This window comes from Muntiacus reevesi, chromosome 2 (genome assembly GCF_963930625.1).
Source record: "Muntiacus reevesi chromosome 2, mMunRee1.1, whole genome shotgun sequence".
Lineage (NCBI taxonomy): Eukaryota > Metazoa > Chordata > Mammalia > Artiodactyla > Cervidae > Muntiacus > Muntiacus reevesi.
In genome coordinates, this window is record NC_089250.1 from 156499652 (window position 1) to 156523412 (window position 23761).

At 51.1% G+C, this 23761-nt stretch overlaps 1 protein-coding gene and 1 pseudogene across 4 annotated transcripts in view; one reads left to right on the top strand and one right to left on the bottom strand.

Moving 5' to 3' along the window:
- AFAP1L2 (actin filament associated protein 1 like 2) overlaps positions 1-23761 on the bottom strand; it is a 115988-nt gene that overhangs the window by 21956 nt on the left and 70271 nt on the right. For all 4 annotated transcript variants that reach the window (XM_065923386.1, XM_065923384.1, XM_065923385.1 and 1 more), the window contains 4 exons: positions 20982-21110; positions 13467-13541; positions 12021-12115; positions 2934-3024 (listed from right to left, as the gene is read on the bottom strand). In XM_065923386.1, the coding sequence (XP_065779458.1) occupies positions 2934-3024; positions 12021-12115; positions 13467-13541; positions 20982-21110 (390 nt within the window). The remainder of the gene's footprint in view (positions 1-2933; positions 3025-12020; positions 12116-13466; positions 13542-20981; positions 21111-23761) is intronic.
- LOC136158327 (large ribosomal subunit protein eL21-like) lies at positions 3967-4719 on the top strand (annotated as a pseudogene).

The window sequence follows — 23761 nt, forward strand, 5'->3', positions numbered from 1 at the left end:
CCCTTTTGGCAGCCCCTGGTGGGTACCGCAGCCACTGCGTCCTGTGGCATGTCCTCGGGAACAGAGGGCGGCACGGCCCTGCCACGCTCTGCGTCCTTGAGCCATCCTTCCAGATGCCACAAGCAGGGGTCTGCGGAGGGTGACACAGGGCATCCTCATGTAGGACCCGCGCACGAGGATGGGAAGAGGGCAGCGGCCACCCTCGGGCATGCACCCCGCCTCCGCGAGCCAGGCAGCAGGCACGGGGATCACTGGCATTCCCGCTCTGGATCGAGCAGTACCCAAGGTGATGGTGGCGTAAACGACTCCTTCAGGCACCTGCACCCATCTGGGGACTCCACAGGGGGGATATCTGCCGGGATGGCCTGCAGCATTTCCGGAAGCACAGCAAGAAACAAGAGGAAGAGAGAGAAGATGAAGAGAGGGGCAGGTCCAGAGGCAGAGACACAAAGAGATGCAACGTGGCTGCCCGTCCATCAGAAGTGAGCACGTTCCCATCAGAGGTGTGGGCTTGTCAGGCGAGGCCCCAGCCTGGCCAAGGACATCGTTTCCTAGCTCCTTCCCATCCAGAGACGTGATTGCTTTTCACCAACAGAATGTGGAGAGAAGCCCTGGGTGTCCTTCTGGCTGGTGCCTTTAGAAGCACACAGAGGTTCCCCCACCCTCTTTGCAGAGGCTTCTGTGGCCTCAGAGGGTGGCCAAGCCGATGCTGGCAGGAGCCTGCTGACCAGTAATGCCCACGCTGAACTGTCCAAGAATGAGAATCAGATTTGCACTGGGCTCCTATAAACTGCCAGCGGGGTGCTGTTTGTTACAGCAGCCGCCATTACCCCAGCAGGGGGCATTGTCCGTGCGGTAGCTATACTCACGGCAGGGCATTTACTAAACCTGGGTTCAGAGAGGCACCCGACCCAGGGGAGCCGCGAGCGCACAGTGCTGATAAGCAGGCCAAGAAGCCGCCCCCTGGTCTCCTGCAGGAGGTCAGCAAAATTGCTGATGCCAAAGAACTAGAGCAAAGGGCTGGAGTCCAGCGGTCGCTTCTCTTGTTGTGATCAGCTGTCCCATGGGTCAAACAGGTGTGGTGGACAGCAGGCTGGAGCCTAGGACAGCCCAGCTTTTAATGCAGGGGAAGGTCCCCCAGGTCATCCTCAGTCCTTGTGCTGGCAGGAGAGAAAGGGCAATTGGGCATCTTCCCACCGCCCCTGCTTGTTGACCTTGAGATGACCCCCCTCTCCTCCTAGTCCCGGATAAAACCAATACGAATTTGCAGTTGAGAGACAAACCCCGAGATCCTTCTGACCACTTGTTTGTGTCGAGATGAAGTGTCTGCTCCACAGACAGGCCCCCGGGAGCGTCTGGGAGGCAGGCCCCGGCTGGCAGGGGCCACACCCCAGAGAGACGGGCTTCAGAGGCATGGAGGTGCTCACCGGGGTGAGTCAGGGCCCCCACCTTCCAGACGCACCCAGACAGCCCTGCCGCGCCCACAGCTGTGGCCTGAAATCACAGTCCAGCGGTGACTTGACAACACCTCACAAGCTAAGTGACGTCTGCCCACAAAGCCAGCCTCTTAGAATAAAATTCCTTGCATCCAGAGAGGCCCTCGCCTCCCACACAGTTCCTGGGACTGCAGACAGTAGGTGAGGCATGAAAAAAGAGGACAAGGATCCCATGTGCTCCAGGGGACTGGTCCCATCTCATCCCCGACACCAACAAGGCCCCCCCTTAGGCCAAGTTCATTCCCCCCACCAGGGACGTTGATGTCCCATATCTGCAAATTGCCTTATGCTTTCAAAGACCTTTCACTTACAAAAAAAGGAAAGAGAAGGAGGTAAGGAAGGGAGAGAGTGAGGGGACCAGAATCTAGCTCCCCCAGAGAGAAGGGTCACAACTATCTCTTCCAGCACCTTCAAGGTGTTCCTGTGTTATAGAACCCCCACAACAAGAGCAGTTCTGATCCAGCCTCATCAGGCTGAGAACCACTGGCTGAGGACCAGAGCACTCCAGCGTGAGCCCTGCCCCCAGAGCAAAGACGGTCTTTTTAATATTTATATTAGGTCTACCACAAAGTAACCCTCTAAAGGCTAGAGAAAAGTCTATTCAGAGAAAAGCTAAGGTCTTTACCAGGGTCTACAGCTGCCTTCTGTGTCTACATCCCCCTCCATCTCACCCAACCCTACCTGCTCTTGCCACGCTGGCCTCCAGACATGCTAAGGGTCCTCTCACCTCAGGGCCTTTGCATGTACTGTGCGCTCTGTTCTTCCTGGAGGTACCAACCCCACCCACTTGCCACTCTGCTCAGAGAGGCCCTCCCTAAGTGAGAATAACATCCCTCTCCTGCTTCAACTCAGCCCTTGCCACTTTTGGTCCTGACAAGCTATCACCACCTGACATATCCTCCGTCTATATGTTGCCTGTCTTCTCTCCCTGGATCTAAGTACTATGACTGCTGAGTCGTGCTGAGTTCCCACTCCTAGAAGCATGCTGGGTTCACAGTGGGAGCCCAGGGACTATCAGTTCAGTGAAAGAACCTTGAAAGTGGGCTCTGCCTCAGCCTGACCACATTTCCATGGCTTCCGGGGCCTTGTGCCACTCGGCCAATGCACCTCTCCTCTGTCACATTTCTGTGCTGAATCGGCAACATCCAGGCAGGACCACAGAAAGCATCAGACACAGTAAACCAGCTCTCTGGGGACCAAGCTAAGCCCCGCCCTGCAGGCGGACTGGGTCTGCTGTAGGTCTCAGCTCCCCATCAGACCACTGCTCAAATGCTCTGTGGCCAGCTCTTGACTTGAGCCATGCTCTCTGGTAGGAGCATCCCAGGCCCCACTGTGTTTCCAGCCAGGGTGAGCGTGCCGGTCACCACGAGGGGAGCTGGCGCTGGCCTCTGTGCAGGAAGTGGTCGGCCCCCTCCCACCCCTGTCCCCAGGATGTACCATTGAGGGATGTGTCATACGGCTCAGCCTCTTCATAGTAACCCTCTGGAGACTCGATCTTCGGGACAGAGAGCTGTTTACGTTCTGGAATCTGTGGTATGAACAAATAAAACAAACATTTTCAGATAGGATACACTGGGAACAACTTGGAATTAACCCTTTGGATGGAAGGAGAGGGAACCAGGAGAAAAAAATGCCCAGCTTGGAGGTCAAGCAAATCAAGAGGGAAAAGAGAGATTACAGCGACCCCCGTCAGCCACCCTGTCCAGTGTTTGGTTTGCATCAGCTGAAGGGCTGTGGGCATGTCATGTAACGTCACCAAACCTCAGCGTTCTCCCCCAGAAAATGAGGCTCTGATGCCCACCACACACACAGTATAGTTGTACACACGGTGTAATACACTTACAGGTCCAGATGGCATCAGTCTGTCATGGTAGCTATGATGGCTTCTACATAGAATATACTTTCTACAAAGACCAGAGCTCATCAGGGGCACGCAGAAGAAGAGCATTAGGCTTCTAACCTCCAAACGTCTCCCATAATAAGTTCAACCATTGACTCAGCAGATATTGGATGGCTCCCGCAGACTAGCTGAGAGATGCAAGCAGACGGTTGGGAGTCAGTCTAGATCTACTTAACTAGTCAGTCTAGATAAACACTTAACTGGACAATGAATGCTCACAGCTCCTGGTAGTGACTGAAAGTCACTCAGTCGTGTCTGACTCTTTGCGACCCATGGATGATACAGTCCACAGAATCTCCAGGCCAGAATACTGGAGTGGGTAGCCTTTCCCTTCTCCAGAGTATCGTCCCAACTCAGGGATCAATCCCAGGTCTCCTGCATTGCAGGCGGATTCTTTACCAACTGAGCTATCAGGGAAGCCCACGGCTTCTGATAGACAAGGTCAAATCTCCGTGGGAGCCTGGAGGGTGTGAGGAACATTTAGGACCAAAGAAGGATGCTCAGAGGTCAAGACAACCCTGAAATTCTTATATGACATGAGGGTGAATGAGCATAATTTGAGTAGGATTTAAAAAAACATATGCAATTATGGAGATGCACAGAGCCTGAAATTGTCCTCTACCCCTCCATTATTCCATCTGTAAGATGGGCACCAGACTATGAGGGTAAGATCATAAGCAATAGCCGGGGAGAAAAAGACAGGCAAGATTTCTCTGGTGGTCCAGTGGTTAAGAATCCACCTGCTGGAACCGCCATCTTCCAGTAATTCGCCAAAATGACCAACACAAAGGGAAAGAGGAGGGGCACCCGCTACATGTTCTCTAGGCCTTTTAGAAAACATGGAGTTGTTCCTTTGGCCACATACATGTGAATCTACAAGAAGGGTGATATTGTAGATATCAAGGGAATGGGTACTGTTCAAAAAGGAATGTGCCACAAATGTTACCATGGCAAAACTGGGAGAGTCTACAGTGTTACCCAGCATGCTGTCGGCATCATTGTAAACAAACAAGGGCAAGATTCTTAGAGAATTAATGTGCGTATGGAGCATATTAAGCACTCTAAGAGCCGAGGGAGCTTCCTAAAATGTGTGAAGGAAAATGATCAGAAAAAGAAGGAAGCCAAAGAGAAAGGGACTTGGGTTCAGCTGAAGCGCCAGCCTGCTCCACCCAGAGAAGCACACTTTGTGAGGACCAGTGGAAAGGAACCTGAACTATTGGAACCCATTCCCTATGAATTCATGGCCTGAAGGGTGTAAAAATAAAGAACTGGACTGTACAAATGTTTCTCTTAATTGAGTAGAGGTGTTGTGTCCAAATTCAGTGGGTGATGTCTTCACATTTAGTGTTTTTTCTTCCTTAAAGATGTAAGATAGTTTGTTGTTCAGTATGCTCCATTTTTTAAAAAATTGACAGATATTAAAAAAAAAAAAAAAAGAATCCACCTGCCAATGCAGGGAACATAGGTTTAATCCCTGGGCCAGGAAGATTCCACATGCCGCAGGGCAACTAAGCCATGCATCACAACATGAGCCCATGCTCTGCAATAAGAGAAGCCACCACAGCTAGAGAGTAGCCTCTACTCGCCACAGCTAGAGAAAGCCTGCCTGCAGCAATGAAGGCCCAGCACAGCCAAAAATAACAAAAAATTAATTTTAAAAGAAAGAAGTAGATTGTGGTGTGAATATTAGTACATATAGCTCATCAATGGGTAAGCATCCATCCACATGGGTCTCCAATATCTGTCTGAATCACAAAGTCCCTACAGAGGGCCGAGGGAACCTTCATGAGTTGAGAACAGACATGGCAAAAGCTGGAGTACATTCCCACTCCTGGTTGTCAGAGGTCCTTGCGCTGGGCGTTCCGCAATGGGGAATCCGTGGGCTGTTGGGGATTTGCTGTCCTACCCAGAAGAGGGCCAGGCAGGTAGGGTATGGGTCTAGAGATCTAGAAATCTTTGCCTTGGAAAATGAGCTTCTTTGGGGGACCTATGACAGAAAGCTTCCCCAGTCCTGGCCCTGGCAATGGTGGAAGAACAGTCAGCCTGGCCTCGAGTCCCTGTGGGACAGTACTCAGCAGGGGCCGCAAGGGCAGCTGATCCCAGCTTCCCTAGGGGTAGAGTGATGCTCCTGCAGTTGCTGCCCCCAAACCAGGCTCCCAGAGCCAAGTCTTCCGTGGTTTGGCTAATGGATCTATCTATATGGCCTCTAGAGTGAAACTAAGCGGGTTTGAATCCAGGCTTTAGGAGTCCACAGCTTTAACCATGGATATGTGACAGCCTCTCTGTGCCTCACTTACCCTCTTCATAAAAACATGAGCCTGTCCTCAGGATTCAAGGAGACAAGTGTGAGTCAGTTTCCATAGGGCTGGTGTGCTAAGGTCACTTCTGTCATTTCTGACTCTTTGTGACCCCATGGACTGCAGCCTGCCAGGCTCCTCTGTCCATGGGATTTTCCAGGCAAGAATACTAGAGTGGGTTGCCATCTGCTTCTCCAGGGGATCTTCCCGACCCAGGGATTGAACCTGGGTCTCCCTCGTTGCAGGCAGCTTCTTTACCATTTGAGCCACCAAGGAAGCCACATCAAATACGAGGAGGCTCTTGCCATCATTGTCTGGGGCCTCCCAGCGCCAGACAGGAGTGCTGTCCAACAAGCTGAGACACATCCGCATGAACAGGACTGGCAGAGGCCAGGTCACCACCTGGCTCCCACACCACATCCTTCTGATGCCATCTGGCCCGACACCAAGAGAGCTGACATAAATCCCAGGGGCAGGCTCTGAACAGCTTTCAGCCCAGCAGGTGCACCACACAGCACGCAGGAAGGAGCAGAAAAATCTGCTCACTTCCTAAGCAGCCCAGCTGCGTTCTGGGCCGGCAGGTGCGGCTGGGGGGCAAGGGGGGCGGGCTCCTCCCTGGGGCGGGGGTCCACACAGTGGACACAGGTGGTAGCTGCTCGTGGCTGACCCTTCACCTTTGCTGCTCCAGGCATTCCCGGCCCCTTGGTCAGCCAGAGGAAGGGCTGGCTGTGAAAGCCAGCTGTGGTTCTCTGAGAGTCGACTTCCTGGGGTCAGGAGGAGAAAGCGTTTCCCTTCCCCTGGGCCTCAGCAAGGTCTCCGCAGATGGGTGCTGGGACTCAGGCTTCCTGAGGAGGCCAGGCGTCCAGCTCCATCCTCCAAGAAGCCCTTCTCCCCTTGAGGGGGTGCGGGGACCCTCCTCGTGGTGAGAAGGTGGGTCCCATCTGGAGAGAAGCTCTGAGCACCCAAGATGTGGCTCTGGTCTGGAGTCCCACGATTAAAACAGAACAGAATTGGGGGGTAAGCCCTCAAGCAGGAGCTCCTGATGGCTATTATCCCCACAGGGGCCTGCCCTCTTGTCCAGGAGTGGAGCACCAGGGGGTGTTTCTTGAGGGTCTCCCAAACCTCTCACTGTACAAAGTCATCTGTAAGTGAATCAGTACAGAGAGGCATATAGGGTGGAGGCAGGAGTCTGACCTTCAGACTCCTGGGTTTGAATCCTGACACTGGCTCATCTGAGCTGTGTGATTTTTGGCAACTGACTTGACCTCTCTGGGCCTCAGATCCTCTATTGCAAAACGGGGAAGGTAGAAATAACCATCACATGGTATCTTTGTAAGGATTAAACAGTACTCAGCATTATTAAGTAACAAATACTAGTTTTCACTAACCTTCAGAATAAAATATAATAATGTCAATCAAAGGGGGAAAAGTTGCACATGTGCATGTTTGGTGGAGGAAGACCAGGAGCTCTCTGAGAGGATACTGAGGAGGCGTTTGAGCATGACCTGACTTATACTACGCTCCCCCTCCTTAAAGAACAGGACAGTCTCTGTCCCTAGCACTGCCAGGGCCAAAGATAAGCGTCCGGGTAAAGTTTAAGGACAAAACAATTCCAACAATTCAGAAGAGAGTCACATAATTACACAGACCCAACCGTCTATTATCAGAGGTCAAAGGAGCAAGAGATCCTAAATGCCAGGAATTAAGAATAAAGGAAAATTCTTTTAATTATCATCATGACAACGTAGATGGTGCACATTCAATGAGGATGCTGAGGAGATGTGACTTGGGAACCTGAAATAATGTTCTCACAGTTCACAGGAAGGGCCGGGGAAGAACACCACCCCACTCAGGGGGACGTGCCAGAGGTTGGCAAACTTTTCCTATAAAGAGTGAAAAAGGGATTTGCAGGCCACTGGGGCTATGCAACCCTGCTATTGGTACACAGTGAAGTGAAGTGAAAGTCGCTCAGTCGTGTCTGACTCTTTGCGGCTCCATGGACTGTAGCCCGCCCGGCTCCTCTGTCCATGGAATTCTCCAGGCAAGAATACTGGAGTGGGTTGCCACTTCCTTCTCCAGGGGATCTTTCCAACCCAGGGATCGAACATGGGATTTCCCAGGCAAGGATACTGGAGTGGGCTGCCATTTCCTTTTCCATTGTAGAGCAGAGGAAACCATAAATAATACACAGATGAATAAGCTTGGCTGAATTCCGACAAAATGTTATTTACCAAAGCAGGTGGTGCAGGATTTGGTCACAGGCTTGACTTCCCATGTTCCTCAGTGGGTAAAGAATCTGCCTGCAATGCAGAAGACCTGGGTTCGATCCCCGGGTCAGGAAGGTTCCTGGAGAGAGGAAAGGCAACCCACTCCAGTATTCTTGCCTGGAGAATCCCATGGACAGAGGAGCCTGGCGGGCTATGGGGTTGCAAAGAGTCAGACATGGGGTTGCAAAGAGTCAGACACAACTGAGTGACTAAACACGCACGTACTTCACCAATTCTGATTTAGATGAGACACAGAGGGCCCCAGGTGACCTGAGGTGTTCTTGCAGTTTTGAACAACCCGCCCCAGGGTGCACTGTGGCAGGTTCGGGGTGGCGGCGAGGGACGCAGTCCTGGCTCCCCAGACGGACCATGGTGACACCGTCGGTGGCGTCAGCTGCTCCTCCCCTCACAGAAGCCTAGCACCGATGCATGTGCAGGCCTCAGAGGGGAGGGGTGGAGACAGCCGCGCTGGCCAGGAGCGGAACGGTGCCAGCAAACATCTGTTTCTTCTACAGCAACCACAGCACCTGGCCGGGCTGACCGCGGCCTGGATGTGCCAAGGCCGCCTGAGTCACTGGCCACACCCAGACCCCTGGCTGCCCCCTCCGGTACTGGACAGGCTGAGCCTGGGGCAGAGGCCATGCTCCTGGCCAGCCCTGGGCACTGAGGACCCCAGGCAGATACCCAGCTTCTGCCACAGCCACTGGTGAGCCCAGGGACTGGGCGTCCAGGCAGACAAACCACGGCGGTGCCCTGAAGCTCCAGGGTTGGGGCAGGAAGAGACACAGCTCTCTCTGGCTGAGGAAGAGCGATTCCAGGGTCACCCAGGCTCTGGCGGCCACGCTCCCTCCTTCCTCCCAAACTACTTGCTGCTCTGTTTCTCCTCTTCCTTGTGAGAGCCAGAAGACACAGCTGTTCCCCGCTCCGCCCTGACGGCACTCCCCTTGGACGAAGTCTTCAGCCGGACTGGACCAGAGCGGAGGCAGGAGGGGAGCAGGCAGGTGCGTGCGGGCGGGGTGGGGACCCCGGGTTCTGCCCTCTCCTCCCTCACTCCACACCTGGAAGGCTCCTGGGGTGGAGGTGGGTGATGGAGACAGGACTAGGAGGGACCCAGGAAAGGTCCTCCTTGGCAGAGAAATTCCACAAGGTGGGGAGCCTGTCAAGGTTACTGGCTCTGCTGGAAGTCACCCCAGGGCCTGGACTGTGTCCACAGGAGCTGTCACCGAGTGTCTGAAAGGTCACTCCAGGACTGTGGGACTCTCAGGTGGTGGGATCTTCCCCGCTCAGCACCAGGCTCCTCTTGGGCCTCTCCTGGCCCTGACGGCCGGCGGACACAGCTGACGCCAGCAGATCGCTCTCCAGGGGCCGGCCTCTGCCCTGGCCTTGCTTGATGGCCCTGCATCTCCCACCCCTGAGCCCTTGGGGCCTCTGTGCCCAGGTCACAGGAGGCTGGCAAGGGAGTAGGACAAGCCAGCCGGAGTCCCGGGCCGTGGGACTCTGTGACCTGATCAGTGTATAGTCACACTCCAGCCCCAGACCCCGGGCACCAGGTCCAGAGCCATGTTCCTCAAACACAGGCTTGCAGAGGGAGTCAGTGCCTGGGAGGCTCCGCCCCATCCACGCCCCTGATGCCCGGTGCGGGTCCATAGGCATCTGCCCCATGTGGGACCGGCAACAGCACCTCCGCTGTACAGAGGCCAAAGGCACCCTGGTCAGAATCAGCCACCAACTCAGGCTAGGAAAGTTCCAGCGCTGGCTCGGAGCAGACACCTCTCCTCCCCACATCCAGCGAGCAGAGCTCAGAGAGTAAGCGAAAGTCGCTCAGTCGTGTCCGATTTTTTGTGACCCCATGGACTATACAGTCTGTGGAATTCTCCAGACCAGACTACTGGAGTGGGTAGCCTTTCCCTTCTCCAGGGGATCTTTCCAACCCAGGGATTGAACTCAGGTCTCCCACATTGCAGGAGGATTCTTTACCAACTGAGCCACAAGGGAAGCCCAAGAATACTGGAGTGGGTAGCCTATCCCCTTTCCAGTGGATCTTCCCGACCCAGGAATTGAACCAGGGTCTCCTGCATTGCAGGCGGATTCTTTACCAACTGGGCTATCAGGGAAGCCTGCAGAGCTTAGGGTGCACCCGAAAACCACAGCACCTCCCACCTGCTTAAAACCAGCAGCAACTGGATGGAAGCTGAGAGGCCAGGCTCCGTTCCCAAGTCCTGGGGTCGAAACGAGGGGGGACTGCAGCTGGAAGGGACATAACTTGTTCCTCTACTTGACTGGGAAGACGAGCTAAGGTCCGGGAGGCTGCAGAGTGGCCCAGAAACCAAGAACCTGCTTGCAGATCCTGGCCCTGCAACCTCCTTGTTTTCACTCTCAGAGTCTCTGTTTCTCGGCAGGTGATGGGAGGACCATGTTTGGCTGGGCCGGGCGGGCAGGGGCTCACAGCACAGCACTCACTCACATCACTGGCATATGCCCAGGACCGGGGCTCAGTCCATCAGGTCTCCCTCAGCCTGGGAGGAAGGGTCCCCACCAGCTATCACCCAGATGTGGGATGCAGCCCAGGCACTCCTGACCTGCCCCGCCAGCTGGGAGGGCGGCAGGGAGAACCACACTACCTCCAGAAAGGCATGAATGAAGGGGGCGTCCAGTCTGGCGTCAGGACCCCCTCAGTGGTGACCTGAGCCCACAGACCCGGCGATGGATGGCTCGGTGTGAGCTCAGTCACCGTGGAGTCCCATGTTCTGAGAAATTCTTCCCAGCTCACACCTTTCCCAGGAAGCTGCCCCAACCAGATCCTGGAGCGGAAAGAACTTGGGTCCATGTCCTGCCTCCTCAAGGCTGTGCGACACTGGGACATTATAAACCTCCTGACTCCTAGTTCCTCTCCCATTAAGCATAAATACTACCACTCACCTCGCTGAATACCAACGTGGTCTGCCAGGCCAAAGAATAGAGATCTTAGTTGAGAGATGTTCACATGCCTTTCATTAAAACAACAAGAAACCAAGGGCCTTAAATAACTTGCTTAAGGTCAAGGAGCTTAGTACTGGCAGAGCTAGAGCTGGGATTGGAGCCCAGGTCTGGAGGAGTCCGAAATTCCACTCATCCATCCATCCATGAACAAATACACGTGTGGCCTACTGTGTGCAGACACAGGACATGAAGCAGTAGATGAGACATGGCCCCTGCCTCAGGGAGCTTACATCTGCTCTGGGAGGCAAATAATAAGCATGGAGAGTGTAACTAGGTGGTAAGGCAGACAATAGTGGGGGCAGGCACCAAGGTGGGATGTCTCACCTGGGGGCAGGCCAGGGGGAGTCTGTCTAAGACTGTCTGAGACTAAGGAGGAGCAACCTCTGAAGAGTCAGGGCCCAAGAAGTGCAAAGTCCCTGCGGCAGGACTGACCACAGCGCACAACCCAGGAAGAGAAGGGAGGCCGGTGATGAGCCGATGCGGTGAGGCTGGAGACACAGCTGGGCCAGACAGCGTGAGCCCTGGGGCCATGTGAAGGAGTGTGGACGTTTTGTCCTAAGTTCAGTGGGAGCTCTTGGTGGGTTTCAAGCAGGAAGTGGTGTGATGTGATTTACGCTTCCAAAAGATCACTGTGGCCGGAGCTGGTGACCACAGCTGCACGTGGCCCCGCTCAGGGGGCGCTGGAAAAGAATCTGACAGGTCACCTCGGACACACGGTGACCCTCATCTCCCACTGCCATTCGTCTCTGCACTGAGCAAATGAGATCACCTGTCTCTCCTGGTGCCTTACCCCAGGCCCCATACATGGTCGTTTTTCAGTCGCTAAGTCATGGCTGACTCTTTGCGACCCCATGGACTGTAGCATGCCTGGCCACCCTATTCTCCCGGAGCTTGCTCAGACTCATGTCCATTGAGTTGGTGATGCCAACCATCTCATCTTCTGTCATCCCCTTCTCCTCTTGCCCCCCATATAATGGATGCTCCAAAAATGCCAGACGCTTGGTGGACTGCTATCTGGAGGACCCACTGGACATTCACAGAGTCACATCATGGAAATCAGGGGTCCCAGACCCACACTTACCATCTTGGGGGGCGGGAGGTCTGGGAGACTCTTCTGAGGGGCCGAGGAGGGCTGGGGGGGCGCACCGTTGGTCAGCGGGCTCTGCTCCTCGGGCGCTGTGGGCAGCAAGCAGGAGAGGGTTTCTGCGAGGGGCACCCAGCCTCCCAGTAGAGCCTCATTACCCAGGAATGTCTGGTCACATGAGCCCCGAGTTCTATTTGAGCAGGTGTTAATTACCCAGGCAGGCAGTCCCTGGAGACAGTGCTGTTTTTCCTCCAAGAATAGGGTAGACTGGCCCCGGGCAGATTCCTCAGAAGGAACTAGTTTGAGGTTTCTGGCAGGTTCCGCACCCTCTCCTCCACCTGCCCCGTGTCCAAAATGATCTGGCCACAGAGCTCCGGCACTGGAGGACTGCCTGTGGGCACTATATTGAGCGGCTCTCAGCACCGAGCCTGTGATTACGTCTGTCTGCCCCCCAGTTTCCCCGGCAGGCAGGCTGAGAACCTTAGGCACATGCGCCGCTTTCATGCAGGGGACCTCTGCTGAGTCCACGCTTGGCGGTGGGGCAGGAGGTGGAAGCCACGTGGGTAACTGGACCACCAACCGTCTGTGCGCTTTTAGGACAAAAGGTGCCAAAGGCTCTTCTGAGCCCATTTCGGCCGGGACAGACAGGCCCAGGCAGATTTGACCCTGGGGCTTTTCAGGCTGAAGTCTTGAAGCCAAGGCTTTACCAGACTGAAAGTTTTGGGGTGCTGTGTTCCCACCTCTGGCTAAGCCTCTGCATTTGAGTTAGGGCTTGAGAGTTGGGAGCTGGGGCCTCTAATCCCCTGGGCTCTGCAACCAGTCAGCTGCGCAAACGTCGGACCTCCCTGGGATCCTGCTGGACCCAGTCCTGGGGGTTTCGTAGAAAAGCAGAGAGCAGAACAGAGCAGGGGAGTAAGACACCACGGAAGACGGTATGTCCTTCCAATGGAAGATAAAATGTTCTGCCAAGAGATCACCTTTGAACAAAACCTTCAAATATTAAGGCAACTGCTGACAGCACCATTTCCTCCCCATCACTCCTATCTCCCCCCCAACACACACACTCATAAAATCCAGACTCTATCAAAAGTCATAAAGCTGGGGCCGTGGGATCAGCACCATACACAGCTGCTTTCTTAGAACATCTGAATTATAACTTCCTATTTCTGGGGTGATGCTGGGAAACGCTGAGAGATCTTAGGGACAGATGCCTTATCCAAGAAGGGGACATGAGACCTTTAAGAGGCAAGGAGGTGGCCTGGTTGGTGAAACGTCCCCAAAATACATCAACCCAGAATACCATCAACTAAAATAGGACTTCCCAAAATAACCGCACCAGGCCTGTCTGTGGTGCTGGCTGGAAGGAAGGAGGGTGGTGTGGGACCAAGGCTTAAACCTGCCCCGTTCCTGAGAGCCAGCCAGTCCACGGCAGTAATCCCATACCTTTGTCTTGGGACTCGGCATTCTGTTGCTTGTGGACGGTCACTTTGTTCATATAAATGTATTCCTCATCAGAACCTGCAGGAGGGGGATGGAAGACAGAGGTTCCAGGTGATTTCATGAAGGAAAAGGGCTTCTAGAGAGAAACAATCCCCCCCCCACAACTCCCACCCCCACCCTCGAGACACTGTCATCAGCCTGGATTCCAGTAAAAGCATACAACATTTTCAGTTGTTTGGAAGAGTTCATTATAGAAAGAGTTGACAGATTTCCAGAAAAAGAAATGCCTAGTTTGCTGACTCAAGTTTTCTGTCCTGGGAAGAGGGGAGAGGACAGAAAGGGAGGGTGCAGAAGGGCAGCTTTGGGAATAGAAGTCTTACGTGGAAAAGCACCCGGAGCTTAAGGATCTGCCTCATATTCCACCAAGCAGAGATTTCTCTGGTTTTTCCTAGCCCTTCATTTAAATTGTGAAACATTTCCTATCAGTCATTCTCAACCTAGTCTGAATTACACGCATGGGCTGATCAGAGCAATGTCTATATAAGATGGGTCACACTGAGGATCTGGAAGTTTAGCTTCCAGGCCTCCAGGTACAGTGCTGCTGTGGGGGCCTGAGCTCTCTTTTTGGGGGGGTGAGTGTGCTGGGATGCGGGCCTGCAGCACCCGCAGCTGCCTGCTCTACCCTCAGCAGCACAGCCCTTCCCTTCCTTTAAAAATATTTCTGAACAAGTTGTCACCTTCCCCCTGCACATCTGGGCAGAGAAAGGCTTGTCTTCTAATATAGTTCCCAATGCCCAAGGACCCTTTCTTCAGAAGCCCGCAGAGGAGGCTCATCCCAGTGTTTTTCCTCTTAGCAATCCTCCTGCATTTCTTTGCAGTTCTTAATTTGCATTTCCTAGAAACTTGTGGCTGATAAATTCCAGTGGCTGGAGACGGTGCTACTGAGCCAAGGAGCCCAATCCACACCCCTGGCAAAGGAGACGGTTCAGCCAGTTCCCCACCACAGACCGCTCAGACTCCAGCCAGTAGGCCTGCCTCCACAGAGTCCTGGAGAACCCAGAGAAACTGGAGGAGGACATGGTTGGATGGAGCTTCCTCCATCGGCCTCGGGACTGCCACCCTGGTGCCCAGCCCTGCCAGGGCCAGTCAGCAATATCATCCCTATACCCAGGGTTGCAGCAGCTAATGGGATGGAACTATGAGGTCTAAATGCAGTTATCCACAGCTTGCATACCTCCACTAAAGGGCTGCATCTGTACCTTCTCCAGAACCTGGCATGGGGAAAAGCACTCTGCAGGGGGAGGCAGGAGATAGGGTGGGGGATGAGGGGGGTCCTCAGCCAAACTCTGCCATCAATAGTAATTCTGAGCAAAACACCCAACCTGTGTGCCTTGGTTTTCTTGTCTGCATAGTATGGAAAACAATTGTGATGAAATATTGCCTATTTCTGGGGCTTCCCAGGTGACTCAGTGGTAAAGAATCTGCCTGCCAATGCAGGAGATGCAGGAGACTTGGGTTCGATCCCTGGGTTGGAAAGACCCCCAGTGAAAGGAAATGGCAACCCACTCCAGTATTCTTGCCTGGGTAATCCTATGTTCAGAGGAGACTCCAGTCCATGAGGTCGCAAAGAGCCAGACACAACTGAGCACACGTACATACATACATACATATTTCCTATTTCTACCTAACTGAAGTTCTCAAAAGTACAAAACTCAAATATTAGGCAATCTGAAAGAGTAAGGTAACCTTATAACTAAGACTTTAAATGACAGCTTAGGACGTCCCTGGTGGTCCAGTGGTTAAGAACCCACCTGCCAATGCAGGGCACCCAGTTTGATTCCTGGTCCACCAACAGCCCACATGCCACAGGGCAACTAAGCCCAGGGACCCCAACTATTTAAGTCTGTGTGCCTAGAACCTGTGCTCCACAACAAGAAGCCACTGCAGTGAGAAGCCCATACACCACAACTAGAGAGCAGCCCCTGCTCATCACAACTAGAGAAAGCCCGCATGTAGCAACAAAGACTTAGCACAAAGAAAGGAAAAAAAGACCATCTAAATTATAGCAAATAACTCAGAGGCTCAATAATAGGAAAACGGTGAAAAATTCATAGTACATCAACATGGGTAATAGCTGGTCACCTTTAAAAATAAATGGATTACTGGAGACTGTGTAAATGGGCCGCACATTGTAGAAGTGATTTTAAAGGATTTATTTAAGTGTTCCTGGTCTTTAACCCAGCATTTTCCTTGTCAGAAAGCAATATTTTGAACTGAAAAATATTCAAGTATTTTAAAGATAAACTCCAGTATGAAAACAAATTTTATTTGAGGGTGTTCATTGCCATGTTATATAAGAATTTTTTTTTTTAAAGAACAAAACTTACATGCTCACTAACAAGGGGCTAGTTGAACTAATTGAATACTTCTCATTCATCAGTGGACACTAACCACCTGTGAAAAATAACAAAGCAGCTCTATGTTTGCTGTTTATAAAGATAACCAAAATTAAAGGATCATGTTTCAGAAAAGAAAAAGTACACAAACTGTCAACCCAGGGCAATGTGCACAGGCAGCAATGCTAAACATAAAAATAACACAGAGCAGAGTGTAGAGGCAAACCACAAAATACACGAAAATATCCTGATGACACCAAAGAGGTCACACAAGGAATCAAAGCAATGTAAATAGGGTTTAATGTTCACTTCACATTCATTTCTCTTTTCAAATTGCTGACTAAGCCCACACTCCTTTCCAAAAAAAGGCAAGATATTGTTGATTATTGTTTTAACTGTGAGATTCTGAGCAGGTGATTCCTCCCCAAGATGGCCATTTGTAAACTGCAGATTAAACTGGCTCTGGTCCATGTCACAAGGCTGCGTGTCCCTCCTTGGACACTCTGCAGGCTCTGCTTGACTAAGTATTGATCTCAGTGTTGCTAATCCCCCAGAATCCAGTAAGTAAGTAACAGGCTCCCAGGACCGTCTGCAATCCTGTGAACTTGGCCCTGGAAAGGGGAGGCTGATGAGCTGTCCCAGGTCCGGGAGGCAGTCTTGGGTTTAGGGAATTTCTATCATTCTCTCATTCACTTTCAGAAGTGCACTGAGCCCCAGCACTATACGAGGTGCTGGGGACACAGCAGAGAACAAAACAGACATTGTCTCTGGCTTCATGAACCCACCGGGGCAGGGGCAGGCTGGAGGGAGGGAGAGGGAGGCAGACCTGGATGGATAGTTGCACAAGTGTGTGGGGAGGGACGACACTACACGTAGGGAGGAAAGCAGAGCTCACAGTGCTCTGACCAAGTGTGTGGATCCAGGGAAAACCACCTTTGTCTGAACAGGGTGGTGGTGGGGGGTAGGGAGAAGGGGCCCAGACCCTCTCCGTTACAGTTGGGTAGACTAAATGTTCAAATCACATCCCATCACAAGGGCAGCCCCTGAAATGTTCCCAGAGTCTCGAGCAGGGTACTGGGGAGCCTTCAGGCTTAGGACAGGAAAAGATATCGGGATCCCAATAAACAGACCTCAATCCATGCCTTCATCTCACCACTGAGACAAAAGAAGAAGAGAGTAGAAAACTGAATACTATTAACCCATGAAAGATCAGAGAACAGACAATTCAATGCGAAAAATACAGACACAGACACACACACACACACACACACTCAGATTCTGCCCCGAAAGGTGTGGAAGGAAACAACAGCTCAGGCAGTGGAGATCACAGGTTATCTTGAAATGATCAGCCTGCCTCCACCTACAAGTCCAGGCAGGCTGAGTTCATTTTCCAGAAGACACACAGTGAGGCAGGTCTGGGAAGCTGAGAGAAAAAAAAAGAATGCTTTCAGTTTAAGGGGCTGTGCATTCTATCCTGTGTAGCACAGTAATTAACCTGGGGCAGACTAATCTGGACCGTGAAGAGGGGAGGGGAGCATCAGGGTTAGGTCGGCTGGCCCAGGTCTCTGCTGGGCTCTGCCACACGTGACCATGGAGACGCAGACTTAGAGACCAGACTTGTGGACACAGTGGAGGAAGGAGAGGGTGGGATGAATTGACAGAGCAGCATGGAAACTCATACACTCCCACAGGTAAAACAGACACCAAATGGGAATTTGCTCTATGACTCAGGGAGCTCAAACCAGTGCTCTGTGACAACCTAGAGGGGCGGGATGGGGTGGGAGGTAGGAGGGAGGTTAAAGAGGGAGGAGACTACATATACCTATGGCTGATTCATGTTGATGGATGGCAGAAACCAACACAATACTCCAAAGCAATTACCCTTCACTTAAAGACAAACAAATATTTTTTAAAAAGGGGGAAAAAAGTGTCAGTGGTTGTAACCACTCTGCCATGTGAGAAGATGCTAAGAGAACCAGAAGGGGAAACTTATCAATAGTGGCTACTCACCCGTGGGCATTGACCTGGGTGTTTGCATGCTAACACAACTGAACACAACACTTCAGTTGTGTTCGACTCTTTGCGACCCTATGGACTGTAGCCCACCAGGCTCCTCTGCCCATGGGATTCTCCAGGCAAGAACACTGGAGTGGGTTGCCATGCCCTCCTCCAGGGGATCTTCTCAATCCAGGGATCGAAGCTGTGTTGCTTATGTCTCCTGCATTGCAGGCAGATTCTCTACCACTAGCACCACCTGAACAGAAGTGACAGTCGAAGGTCCCAGTATGGCTTTGCATGTTTATCTGTTGTCTGGGGGCGACTCACACTGGGGAGCCCCCTGACCTGCTGTTGGCAGCTCCTGCAGCCCGTCATGCTGCAGAGACCAAGGGTGGAGAGGGCCTGATTTTGTAAGAGCCGAACATACAAAGATTAAGGATGAAACAGAGGTCACCTACAGGAAGTCACACTAAACCAAAAAGGGACTCTTGCACCAGGGGCTCTGATGGAGTGGTGAGAACCAGGAACCAGGGGTCAGACGCCACCACGGGGGTGTTTTTCAATTCCCAACAGAGGTGTTCTTTATCATCAAACATTCTCAAGTTGGAGCACATCTAAATGGTCTGGGAGTGTGCTCTTTAAAGGGTTCCACCAATGAATCCCTCTGCGGAGTGACTCATTCCTCTCTAACTCACCTGCTTTGTAACATGCATTTCCCATCCATTCGTCCCACCTTTGATGTAATGCTGATCAGCACTCAAGGCGGGTCAGCAGACACTCACTACAAAGCCAGGAGGAGCCTGGGAACCAGGGGGTGGCCTGCAGAGCTCAAAGGCAATGAAGGGGCTCCAAGAAAATGCCTTTGATGAAAGGCTAAGGGAGTCAGATTATGCCGACAGAAGAGAAGGCTGCCAGGCATATAACAACATGCTTTGGCTTTTATAACTTCTCTGATATTCAGACAATAGGAACTAATTCCACAGGGAACAAAGAAAAGGAAAAGGGACTTTGAAATGTTGCCCAGGGGATGCAGGCTGGATGTCAGGAAGGAGTTCCTGACTGTGATGGCCAGAGCAGGTGCACCTCTCTCCCTGGCACGGATCTGAGCTGTTCCTACTGCGAGGCAGATGGATTTGATGCCCTCTTACGATCCTAGAATATCACTTTCAGTTCTCAAACATCCGATATAAAAATAAACTTGACTAAACTGTTATGACTTCACAAGAAGGCTCTTTAAAAAAAAAAAAATTGTGCTAGAAATGAAACCATATGTCTACAAGAAGACTTGTACAAGACTGTTCAAAGCAGCCTTATTATTCCTAACAGCCCTAATCTGCGAATAAACCAAATGTCCATCAACAAATGAATTGGATAAACAGGTTGCAGTATATTCACAGAATGAAAAACTAATCAGGAATAAAAGGAACTACTGATGCAACCCATGGCATGGCAGAATCTCCTGAGTGAAAGGGGCCCAACCCAAAGGACAAATCACCCAATTTCATTTATATGAAAGTCCAGAAAGGGCATCACTAATCAATGGTGGAAGAACTCTGAACAATGGTTGCCTTGGGGTGGGTGGGGATGAATTCTTGCCCTTGAAAGACAGAAATGCTCCCGAGACAACAGAAATGTTCCATGTCTTGTTTTGGGTGCTGGGTGCACAGGTGTGTGAGCTTCCCAGGTGACGCTAGTGGTAAAGAACCCACCTGCCAATGTAGGAGATATAAGAGACACAGGTTCAATCCTTGAGTCAGGAATATCCTCTGGAGGAGGGCATGGCAACCCACTCCAGTATTCTTGCCTGTAGAATTCCATGGACAGAGGAGCCTGGTGGGCTACAATCCATAGGGTTGCAAAGAGTCGGACACTACATTCTCAATTAAAACCACTGAAGAGAAAATTAAAGTGATAAAAATAAAGTAGTACTGCTTATAATATTCTTAACTACTCTTGTAGTCTGTACATTGAATTTGCCCTCCTCTATTAAAAATTTTCATAGAGGACTTAGCATGCACACACACACATGTGTATATAGTTGTCAAAACTCACTGAATTGACTGCTCAAGATCTGTGTACTTGACTGGATACAGAATCTAGTTTGATTAAAAACATAGAAAAGATAATTAACTCAGGGTTCTTTGATTTGTTGTTGTTTAGTCACTAAGTCATATCTGACTCTTTTGCGACCCCATGGACTGTAGCCTGCCAGGCTCCTCTGTCCATGGGATTCTTCAGGCAAGAATATTGGAGTGGGTTGCCATTCCCTTCTCCAGGAGATCTTCCCAACCCAGGGATCAAACCCAGGTCTCCTGCATTGCAGGTGGATTCTTTACCACTGAGCCACAAGGAAAGCCCTGTGATATACAGTCTTAAAGCAACATTTTCCAGTTTTCCTTTGGGCTGTATGACTCTGGACAAGCTATTTAGACTTTCTAGGCCTCGGTCTCCTCATCTGTAATAACAGCACCGACCTCATAGGAGTGTTTTGAAGATGAAGCCTCATTAACACATGTGCAGGTGGGAAGATCTCAATGAAGCACTAGCTATTATTATAAAACTAGCTTATTTTCCCTTCTCTACTTTCAACCATAGAAAAAATACTTTGAAAACACTGCTTAAAACCTCTTTGCGGGGTACCATGTTGAGTTTGTGGGGCTACCACACACGTCCCATCACTTCTGTGCTATTGTTACCATCTGCCATGTCCTAGTAAAAATGCATAAATTAAGTCCTAACCCTGAACAGCTCAGAATGTGACTTATTTGGAGAAAGGGTATTCAAAGAGATAATTAAGAGTAAATGAGGCTCCTGGGGTGGGCTCTGTTCCCATATGAATGGTGTCGTTACAGGAGAGGAGATTTGCGTACTGACGTGCATGCACCGGAAGACGGTGTGAACACGTGGGGAGAAGAGGACCATCCGTACACCCAGGAGACCAGCCGCAGAAGGAACCGACCCTGCCGACATCTTGATCACAGATTTTTAGCCTCCAGGACTGTGAGAAAATGAGTTCCTGTTGTTTAACCCCGTCCGGGGGCCGTTCTCACAGCAGCTCCAACACGCAGACGACCGTCTCCCTGTTTCCGCGGGGACCCTTCCCCAAGGCCCCGACCACACTCACTGCTGCTCTTGGTGTACAAGCGGAGAAGCTCGGCCAGGCCGCTCTTCTTCACCACGGCCGTGCTGCTCAGGTTCTCCTGGTCAAGAATCCTGAGGAAGTCATCCAGCTCCGTCAGCAGCTGCTCCAGGGCTAGAGACAGAAAACAGAAGACACTCATAAAGCAGCTGCCTTCTCCCCAAAGGCCCCACTCAGATACACCTCTGATCCCATAGCATCCCATGACAGATCTGGTCTCAAGGGGAGGCGTGTGGGGTGAGGTCAGGCAGTACACAGGGGACCCAGGCAATAGGTGTGATTCCCAGCGCCAGGGTGGTGAGGACAGGCCAACACGCCCTTGGCTTTGGGATGGACAGCCTCGGCCAAAGCTACAGGGCCACCATCTGCTGGAGTGACAGTGGTCAAGGTAGCCCGACCAAGCCCCTCAGGCCATGAGAATCTGGAAACAGGATTTTCTTCCTCAATTAAAGAACAGCTCAGGGTCTGGGGAACTTGAACACAGATCAAACCCACAACCATCAAAAGAAATGCTGTGGTTGACCCAGTTGTTAAAACTTTCCCCAAGTGGGGAAACACAGAGTCACTCCAGGGAGATGAAACAGTGATTATGCTGTCCCTGCTAGACTATAGACAACCCATCAAAAGCCACGCTTGGACAAACAAAACCTTTCTCCAAGATTCTTCAGTGACTGAGAATCAATGTCACGAGTCCGGCATCACTCCCAAGTTGGTTAAGGGCCGTGGTGCCTCGGGATCCACAGCCCTCATTTGTGGGGTCTGACAGGTGTCTCTCAAGTGTCACTGTTACAGATTTCTTGCCTGGAGAATCCCAGGGAAGGGAGAGCCTGGTGGGCTGCCGTCTATGGGGCCACACAAGGTCAGACAGGACTGAAGCGACTTAGCAGAAGTAGCAACAGGCGTCTCTCAAGTGCCACTGTTACAGAGGCACTTGTTGACTTCTAGCTGGAAGCACCTTGCAGAAACTGTTAGTGCAGTGGGCAACAGCGTAGGTGCAGGACCTTCACCACATCATTACTGTTATTGTTGTTATTGTTAATGACCTAAATCTCAACTAAGAACAGAATGTCAGACACTTCCCTGATGGTCCAGTGACTGAGACTCCACACTCCCGACACAGGGGACCCGGGATCGACCCCTGGTCAGGGAACCAGATCCCACATGCAGCAACTAGGAGTTCTCATGCTACAAAGAAGATCAAAGATCCTAAGTGCCGCAACTAAGACCCAGTGCAGCCAAGTAAGTAAATAAAAACAAATATATATAAAAAGAGAACAGGATGCAGCATTCACGAGTGGGGTCCTCATCTTGGCTCTCTCCCTGCCCAGCTGGCTCTCCTGAATGTGCTCATTAATGGCAGTGGTTTTGAGGGTCTAACAGTGCTTTCCAAACCTGGCTACATTGGAATCACCTGGAGAGATTTTCAAACTCCTGATGCCCAAGCCACACTCAGATGGATGATATCCAAGCCTCTGGGAGTGAGACTCAGGGGTCAGTAGTTCTCAGACCTCCTCAGGTGATTCTGATATGCAGATATTTTATTTTTGCAGCAATAAACCTGACATACTTTTAATTAAACTATCCCTTCAATTTTAAAAAATGCAAAGAAAATAAACATGTTTAAAACTACCCTTATTTACAAGTTAGTACACTTTTTACTTTGACATTCAGGCTTTCGTAGACAGCTTTCAGCATTATTACTTTTTGAACTATTAAATTATTTTCATTCTTCCCTGTCACAGGGAGTTAACAGTGATGGACTTAAGACACATTTTTTTCCCCTTTTTTTTCCCCCCACTTTTTCTCTAACCAGAAGCTTGGAAGACCACAAGGAAGAAAAAAAAAAAAAAGCAAAGATCTGTTATACATGATAAAGTTGTCAAGAAATGTCTTATTCCTAGAAAAGAAACTTTTCATCTGTTGAGCTTTTGAAACAAACAGTGTGAGCTTTTGAAGCTGAGGAGCATGGGTCTGAACACAAGGCCAGGGGCCACACCTGTGGGCTCTGCTTCCGAGGCAGCAACCGAGTGGCCTAGGCCTGCCCTCCACCACCTACTGCGGGAACTCCGAGCAGTCGCTCAACCTCCAGGCTTGTTCCCTCCTCTGTACCGTGGAGAAGAGCATGTGGGCCCCACCCATCTCACAAGGTTGGTGTAAAAGACAAAACCTGTGAAGCTCTCCACAGCTTCACTTGTGAAATGCTACGCTAACCACACAAAGAGCTCTGTCATCTCCTCCCATCCTGTGGCATCACTAGTTATTTCTTCTTCTCCACCTTAGAGTGCTCATCTCTAAGCTCCGCTTTAGAGAAAAACACAAAACCTTGCCCCTAACACTCCCTACCATGGAAGGGGGTGGAAGGAAAGGAAGGTCACTGCCTCAGAGCAGCCTTGCTTGACCACCTTCTCCAAACTAGCTATTTATTATCATTTTCTAACCCAACATCTAGGCCTTCATAGCCCTAGTAGTAGGGCTATGTGGTAGGGCTACTTCTTAGTAATAAGAATATACCTCATTTTTAAGATTTGTAAATGAGTAACATCAATAACAAATGAAATAATAGTTTTTATTTACTTGGTCATTTTTAACATGCATCTTTTTCTCACCCTGGGCTAGTCTGTTAGCTCAGTGAGAATCAGAACCACATCCATCCTAATCCTTGGCACCTCACACTGTTACAAGTGTTGAATGAATGTCTATGTTAAGAATGAATAAATAAATGAGTTAATTCGGCAGCTACTAGCTCACAGCAACTCTAGGAGGTA